Source organism: Manis pentadactyla, chromosome 10 (assembly GCF_030020395.1).
Source record: "Manis pentadactyla isolate mManPen7 chromosome 10, mManPen7.hap1, whole genome shotgun sequence".
NCBI lineage: Eukaryota > Metazoa > Chordata > Mammalia > Pholidota > Manidae > Manis > Manis pentadactyla.
In genome coordinates this window covers 37,273,615-37,282,065 of record NC_080028.1, presented here as the reverse complement: position 1 = coordinate 37,282,065, position 8,451 = coordinate 37,273,615, and the positions used below count along the sequence as shown (strand labels likewise).

The 8,451-nt window shown below is 54.8% G+C and overlaps 1 protein-coding gene across 2 annotated transcripts; it reads left to right on the top strand.

Moving 5' to 3' along the window:
- The first annotated feature begins 730 nt into the window (after positions 1-730).
- Positions 731-8,192, top strand: KRT78 (keratin 78). 2 transcript variants are annotated; one of them, XM_036915179.2, is made up of 9 exons: positions 737-1,582; positions 1,980-2,194; positions 3,255-3,315; positions 3,783-3,878; positions 4,724-4,888; positions 5,233-5,358; positions 7,148-7,368; positions 7,635-7,669; positions 7,751-8,192. In XM_036915179.2, the coding sequence occupies exons 1-9, from the start codon at positions 944-946 to the stop codon at positions 8,017-8,019; spliced, it is 1,827 nt and encodes a 608-aa protein (XP_036771074.2). In that variant the 5' UTR covers positions 737-943; the 3' UTR covers positions 8,020-8,192. The 2 variants fall into 2 exon arrangements, with proteins under 2 accessions (XP_057342625.1, XP_036771074.2); XM_057486642.1 differs by lacking the exon at positions 4,724-4,888 and having other exon boundaries at positions 731-1,582.
- Positions 8,193-8,451: the final 259 nt, after the last annotated feature.

The window sequence follows — 8,451 nt, the reverse complement described above, 5'->3', positions numbered from 1 at the left end:
GTATTTATTATGCTGAGTCTCTGTCCTTGCTTTGAGCTGTATTAGGTCCCAGTATCCTCACTTCAGAGCCCACCAGGCTCTAGGAATGGGTTGGGGGACAGGAAGAAATAGCCAAGTAAAGAAGACATTTTAGAAATGTCTAGAAATCAGAGCTGCCCAACTTGCTGGCCAGCAGTGGAGGAGTTTCTGAGGAAGGGGCTGGATGCCTCCTACCAGGGGCCCTGCACCAGGTGGAAGCTCCCTGAATACCAGGTGAACTCTGGGCTCCTCCACCTGGTCGGCTCACAGGGCAGACAGAGTCAAACAGGGGGAGCCCCAAGCCTCCCCTGTCTGCTCCCAATCCCCCAGGGGAACAGTTTTCTAAACACACATTTTGTTTCAGAGCCTACGTACCTCTGATTGCTAACCCGACAAATGTAGTGCTTGAACCAAATGATGCGCCTGGTGCTGTGTTTGTGGAAGGAGCAGGGACACAAGCTGGGCTCAGAAAAGCCCCACTAGCCTTTGTGCATGGAGATGCCTGATGTGAGTGGGGTGGTGCCTCATGTACACTTGCTGGGTTGGGCAAGAGGAGGTGCTTGGACACCCTGTTTGTCTGTCTGATTTCCAAATCCTGGAGTGTCTTTTAGCCAATGAGGACGGTAACACCTCTATTAACCTTCTGGCTTCTCCTGGTGTTGCAAAGTGCCTTCTTTCTCCAACTCCTTTAGGTAGATTCTTCCTGGAGATGCCTTACTCTCCTCTGTCCAGCACCTCCGGGGCACTCAAAGGCTCCACCTCCCCCCCCTCCATCTTCTTCTTCCCTCTAACATCCTTCCCTTCCTCCCCTCTCCTTCTCTGGAAGCCTCCCTGGAATGACCCCCAGTGATTTTGCCCAGGGCCATCACTTCCTGTCCCCCAGCACTGCAGTCCAGGTCCTTGACTACTTCCTTGTCTCCAAGACATGCCCAGCTCTCCCACCATCCTAGGAGCTCTGAGGGCAGGGCCTGGGTCTCCATCCTCCTTGGGCTGGGCATGTGTTGAGCACCTATATCCCAGGCATGTCAGAAGAGGTCAGCTGGAGCCAGTGACAGACACAGTCAGGCCAAGAGCATCTTGCTCTCCAAGGCCCAGCCCAGGCACAGGAGAGGATAAAAGTCCCGTGCTGGGGCCTCAGGGCAGGAACTCACACACCTTGACAATCTTCTGTCTGCCTGTAGCTGCCTCGGTCTCTGTCATGTCTTTCTCCTCATGCCGGGCCCAGAGGGGCTTCAGCGCTCGCTCAGCCTGTTCTGCCCGTGCGGGGGGCCGTAGCAGCAGTAGTTTCAGCAGCAGGAGCATCAGTTCCTTTGGGGGCTACCGAGGAGGTTCTCATGGAAGGGTCTGGGGGTCTGGGGGAAGGCTGGGGGTGCAGTTTGGGGAGGGCAGTGGGGGGCCTGGGCTTTCCCTGTACCCTCCGGGGGGCATCCAGGAAGTGACCATCAACCGGAGTCTGCTGACCCCCCTGAAGATTGGGATGGACCACCAGTTCCAGGCGGTGCGGACTCAGGAGACCCAAGAGATCATAACTCTCAACAACCAGTTTGCTTCCTTTATTGACAAGGTGAGGGTCAACTCAGCTAAGCCCCTCTCTCTCTGCACCTCCCTTGGAGGAACTGTGCTTGATTGAACTTGGGAATGGGGAAGTCTGGTCTTCCACCATGTTTCTAATAACTTCTGCAGCAAGGAAGTTCCCCCTGTAGTCTAACTGGAGCCTTTCTGGTTGGGGTTCAGGGGCAAAGAAAAGCTGCCGAGCAATGGAAATACCCTTCCCTGTTAGTTCTTGCCATCATTTTGACGTACTCAGAGTCTCACGGAAGGGCATGAGGCTGCCCCTGCCTGGGCTGGGTGGGGAGGCAGGGGAAAGGTGGAATGACTGGAGGGTCCTTGAGGCTTTACTTTCCAGAGGCTGTGCCTGGAGAGTCCACAGGAGTTTCAGGGAGTCTTTGCTTGTGCTGCAGGTACGGCTCCTGGAGCAGCAGAACAAGGTCCTGGAGACCAAGTGGACCCTGCTGCAGCAGTTGGGGGTGAGTGACAGACCCCAGGGCCTGGACTCTTTCTTTGAGGCCCACCTGGCTCAGCTCCGGAAACAGCTGGAGCAGCTCCAGAGAGAACGAGGGGCTATGGATGCTGAGCTGAAGTCCTGCCAGGACCAGGAGGAAGAGTATAAGGCCAAGTAGGTGACTGGCAGTGTCCCCATGGGCCTTGGTGGGGGCTGGGAGGGGCTGTCAGTCAGACGGTCTTCCACTGCTGAGCTCCCAGACACATGACTGGCCTCCTCTCTAACCCCCTCCTCATCCCCATTCTCTCTGATTCTCAGGGTGCCCCACCTGCTGCAGGGCAGGAGGCCCTGCAGCCCCTGATGGCCTGGTCTGGAGAGCCTCGGGTCCAGCAGGCCCCAGCTATGAGGGCCATACTTCCTGTCAAGGCTGGGAGGGGCTTATTTGAGCAATGCCTCAATGGGGTGTTTCTCGAGAAATTCCTGTTGAGCAGGCTGTGGGCTAATGTGACTCAGATGCTCTCTGGTCGTAGTGGTGGAAGGGAATCCATTTAGTGGGACCATCCTCAGGCCGGTGGCATGATTCACAGCTGTGCTGTGGTTCTGCAGTCCCCACCTGTGTCACCTGGTGGTGTGGAGAGAGCCTTGGACTAACAAGAGGCTTGGGTTTGGAGACTGTGAGCCAGGGGTAGCTGTGCTGCCTTGGGCCAGGCATTTTACCTTTCCTGGCTTCAGTTTCCCTATCTGTATTGTGGAAAATGTTGCCTGCCCTTCCTGCCTCTCAGAGTCATTGGGAGGATGGAATGTGAGGTGGAGTGGGACCCACAAGCAGCTGAAGACTGGGGCAAGGAGACCCGGTTTTAGATCTGCCTGGGCAACCTAACTATTAATGACTTGGCCAAGTCACATAATTTCTCTTATAAATCCAAAATGCCTGCTTACATGATGGTTGAGAATAGTAAGTGAGAAGAGGTATTTGAATATGCCCTACACCAGTGAAGTAAGGTGGGCCATGTCATTAAGTGGACACGGGCTGATAGTGTAGAGAGGGACATAGGTAGGACATGACCAAAAGTTCCTGCCAAGAAAGGTGGAGAAGCAGGCTGGCTGTGTGTCCTGCTCTGGAGCATCTACAGGCAAGAGTGGCCTTTTCTGGGAGGTCATGCCTGGCGGACGGGCTCTGGTTTCAGCACTTCAGGCCGTACTTGTTTACAATCCTTCTGTACTTGTTTGGCAGGTATGAGCAGGAGGCCAACAAGCATGCCATGGTGGAGAATGACTTTGTGGTCCTCAAAAAGGTGAGGGTGGGGATCAGCTGCTCCATTCCAATCCTAGCACCCAGTGTGCCCAGAGCCCAGTCCTGCCCTGGAGAGCAGGGGGTGGGAGAGCTTAATGCAGAGCATGCTATCCCACTGCCTGCAGGAACCCCCAGGGAAATGGGGCAGCTATGTGGACACAGGGACCCCAGGGCAGGATCCGACCGAGGGGCCATCTGATGGGCTCTGGTGTCACTGTGGGGGTGGGGTGGGGAGGGAGTGGGAGAGGCAGAACTGGTTGTGAGTAATTAGGGAAGGCTTCCTGAAGGTGGTGTGGGTCAGTATCAGGCAAAAGAGAGCAGGGCAGGGTGGAACTGGAGGAAGAAGGAGTGGGACTCTGGAGGTGGCTGTGGGTGGGTGTTGGGTTATGTGGGAATGAAACTCCTGAGCCAGAGTGGGACCAACAGAGAGGAAGTGAGGGTACATAGTTTCTGTCTTCCTGTCCCCAGGATGTGGATGACTTTTTCCAGAGCAAGATGGAGTTGGAAAGCAATTTGGAGGCTCTGAGAGAGTACATCTGCTTCTTGAAGCGTCTGTATGAAGAAGTGAGGGTCTGCCAAGGGCTGGTGGGAGTGAGGGGAGGGGACAGGCATGCATGCTCCCTGTGGCTACCGTGAGAGAGTGGCCTGGAGGCAAAGCATGGTTAGGGACTTAGATCCCAGTCATTCAGTCATTTGACAAACAATAACTAAGACTTTACTATGTGGCCAATCAATATTGGTGAATAATCAGACCAAAGTCACTAAGCTTGCTTTCTACTGGGAGACAGGCAATAAACAATAGATCTAGGAAATAAGTGCATTATATAGTATGAAGGTGATGAATGTTATGGAAAAAAGGAAAAATTAGAACAGGGAAAGGAAGTTTGGGGATGGGGGTGGTAGGGCAGGTGACAGTTTCCATGGGGTGGTTAGGATGGCCTTATTTAGAAGATAAATTTAGAAGCCAAGATTTGAAGAAGGTGAGGAAGTTAGCCACGCAGGTGGGAATGGGTGATTCCAGGAAGAGGGGAGTGGCCCACAGCCAAAATGGGCTGGTGTCTTTGAGGGGACGTAAGGACCTTGCTATCAGAGCAGGAAGAGCAGGAGGGAAGGGAATGTACTAAGTCAGAGGAGGGATGGGAACCAGGCAATTCGGGGCCTTGTAGGCCATTTATCTTTAATGTCTAAGCTCTAAGACTTGTTAGAGACCACCTCCCATAGCCCTCATTTACAGAGGAGGAGATGGCCCCCAGAGGGCAGGGCATGCTCAGTGCCTTCCAGCATGAAGGAGGCTGCCCTTGGACAGAGAGTGGGGAGCAAGTCAGACATCCTGCCCACCTTCCCTGGACTCCAAGGGAAAGGGGCCTGGGGGTGGGGGTTGGTAGACACTGAGTCAGTCTTTCCCGCAGGAGCTGGGCCAGCTCCAGACCCAGGCCAGTAACATGTCTGTGGTGCTGTCCATGGACAACAACCGCTGCCTGGATTTCAGCAACATCATTGCTGAGGTCCGCGCTGGCTACGAGGAGATTGCCCGGACCAGCAAAGCTGAGGCCGAGATGCTATACCAGACAAAGGTGCTGGGGCTGGTGGGCAGCACCGTGCTGGAAGAGGCTGGGTCGCCATGCCTGTGCCCTGGGGTGTTGTTCACCTTGGTCCCAGTGGGGCAGTTCTGATAAGCTCCCTGAAGCTCCAGGGCTGGGTGGGCATGACCATTCTCCTCTCCAGGAGGGAGCAATGAGGGAAACTGGGGAGCTGAACCTGGGCTTCGGCTAGCACATCCCAGCACGTCTGGCCTCAGTGTTTATCCCACATTCTAAATGAGGACAGGAGGAGGCATGTGGGGACATTCTGTTTTTCACAGTCTTGGGATCAAAGCTGTGCGTCTTATCAACTAACGGTGTCACCTGTCTCCCTCCAGTACCAGGAGCTTCAGGTGTCTGCCCAGCTTCATGGCAACAGCATGAAGGAAACCAAAGTCCAGATCTCTCAGCTGCAGCGGGCAATTCAGAGTCTGCAGAGTCAGATTGAGAACCTCAAGAAGCAGGTGCGGGCCCCAGAGCTCCCCAGGCCCTCCTTCTTACTGCCTTTGTGCCAGGGTCAGCACTGGGTTTGTGTAAAACCTTGATAACTGGATGGAACTTTGGAAAATTTGAGGTGGAGAGAACCTCAAGCCCCGTTTAAGAGGGACTCAGCCTTCCTCCTATGAATTCTAGCCTGTGTGGGCTCTGCACTGAATAACACCGGGGGCACTGCTCACACTGCCTTCCATGTCCAGATGCACATCTTGCTTTCAGCTGCTTAAGGGGAGGGTTAGTTAATCTCTCTTCGTATCTCTTCTTTTGATTCATACTCCTTGAACCCAGCAGGGACTCTACAGCGATGCACTGAATTTCCTGGTCTCCTTTTGGGAAGGGTGAGGGTCAGGACCTCAGGGAGCAGGTGAGATGGTCAGTGCAGTGGGGGGTCGAGCCCTCCTTAGGCAGAGACTTTGCGTGGATTGGATGTAATGCTGTTGGCGCCTGGCCTGGGAAGGAGCAGGGAGAGGTTGGGGGAGAGGATGGCAAAGGCAGGGATGTGGTCTCCTGCTCCTCCTGGAGGCCTCGCTTCTAGGTGTGAAGGGTGTAGGTGTTAAGGTCTTCAGTTTCCAAGTGTCTTTGCACTTACTTTCACCAAACAGAGGATTGAAAACTGAGGCCACAGGGGCAGGTGGATTCATTCAAAGCCTAGGCCCAGTCTCCAACATCCTTCCGTGCTCTCCTTAGGAACGCGGCACAGGACCCAAGGTGAAGGTGCTCAGGTCCTCTTACTCAATTTACTGTCACAGTGTTTTGCCCCTCAGTTTGGACTCCTTGTTTTGGAATCTCCTGTGACTGTTAAGATGCAGAGTCCCGGGCCTCCTGCCAGACTGAGGGAATCAGAGTCCTTAAGCGTGCAGCCCAGAAACCTGCTTTTTAAACCAAGCTCACCCAGGCTGCTGTGAGCACGTGGAGTCTCACAGCCCAGTGACCAGCACTTAGGAGTGTCACTGTGTCTGGGAGCCACAGCTCCTCCCACGTGGCAAACGGCCTTTGCTGCTACAGAAATCAAGGACTGTGGTGGCTCTCAAGACGACACTTGTAGATAGCACCATACAGGGCAGGAAGAGCTTTAAGTACCTGGGAGAGAGAAAGGACCGCAGGTGGGCTGCTGAGGCTAGGGGGTGGGAGGAATAGGGGAAGAGCACTGGAGCGGGTGGTGAAGGAGGTGGAGCCAGTTCCTGTGGCTGCTGTAACAAAGTTCCACACACTTGGAGGCTTGAAACAACAGAAACTGCATTCTCTTAGTTCTGGGGGCTGTGTTCTCTGGATTCTGCGCTTCCTTGAAGGAGCTTGGGAGGGATTCTCCCTTGCCTCTCCTGCACCTCTGCTGGCCCTTGGTATTCATTGTCTTGTCATTGTGTCACTCCAATCTCTGCTTCCATCTTCACATGTGTCCTCTCATTTTTTCTAGGGACACAGTTATTGGATTTAGGGCTCACTCTAAATAGAGTATGACACCATCTTGAGATCCTACCTGGTTATACGTGCAAAGACCCTAGTTCCAAAGAGGATCATGTTCTGAAGTTGTAGGTGGATGTGACATTTTTGGGGACACTATTCCACCCACCATGGAGGTTAAGGAAGCAGAAGAGGTGATACTGTACTTTTCCTAGAATGAGAGAAGCTGGGGGCCATGGATCCTTTTGAGCTTGGTAGATTAGGTCCCCCCCAACCTTTATGTTATATCCACAGTAGGTGCCTTTGGTGCTGCTAGGCTCACAGTCACTTTCTCCTCCGTTTCTCCATCCCTCCTAGAATGCCAACCTGCAGGTCGTCATCACTGATGCAGAGCAGCATGGGGCCTTGGCCCTCAAGGATGCTCAGGCCAAGCTGGAGGAGCTAGAGGCTGCTCTGCGCACCGCGAAGCAGGACCTGGCCCGGCTGCTGCGGGACTACCAGGAGCTGATGAGCACCAAGCTGGCCCTGGACGTGGAGATCGCCACCTACCGCAGGCTGCTGGAGGGCGAGGAGTGCCGGTGGGGACCTGGGAATGGACAGCTGAGGTGGGAGTGGAGGACAGAGTGCCTGCACAGCACTCTCCTCGCGGAGGGGGCTTCTGAGAGATTTCCTGACACTCTGAGCCACTGAGGGCAAGCCATTCTTCTGGGAGGGATTTTAAATTGGGGACTGTGGATTTTATCTGCTGAGATGGGGAGAGAGGTGCTCCAGGAGGCAAGACCACCCAGGGATACATTCTCTGCAGCCTTTCTTACATCTCCTCCTCTTGTCCTCACTCCCTCAGGATGTCTGGGGAATGCACCAGCCAGGTCACCATCTGTGAGTATCGGGGAACTTCAGGGGAGGGGTCCCCGTGGGGAGCTGAGGTCCCTGCTGTGACCCTGGTGCATTTTTTGGCAGGTGTCCTTGGAGGAGGCAGTGCTGTTGAGTCTGGAGGAGCCGGTGGCCCGGTGGGCACTTGTGGACTTGCAGGTGGGAAAGGCAGCTATGGGTCCAGCTGCTCCAGCATCGTGACTGGAGGCTCCGTCGTCCTGGGCTCTGGGCCGGGCTCTGTTCTGGGCTCTTGCTCTGTGTCTGGCTCTGGCTCCAGCTCCAGCTCCAGGTCCAGCTGTGGCACCATCCTGAAGAAGACTGTCGAATCAAGTCTGAAGACATCTGTTATATACTGAGTGACCTGGCAGCCATTTGCTACCCCTGCCCCTCACCACCCCCCAAGTCCTCTCAGCGCTGCTCCCACCCCCATCATCCCCATCCTTGCGTGGCCAGCTTTCTGTTCATTGCCCATGGCCAGAGCCAGCCAACAGGGGACTCTGCAAAAGTCAATAAAGCCACGCTCTTCTAAGCGCTTATCCAGTCTGGCCTTACTCTGCTTGCTGATTTGCGTCTCGTTTGTTTGCTGCCCATGCCAGGCCAAGGTGCGCTGGTGCTCTCCAGCCAGCCAGTCCCACCCTCTCTGCTCTCCACAGCCTCAGGCTGAGCTATGAGAACTCAGGCCTGAGGCCCACTAACCAGAGCCTGGGCGCAGGAACCAGGAGACACCACCCTTGTCCTCGTTACCTGCCCTCGGGATTCCGTTTCTCTTGCTCTCCTGTGAAATGGAG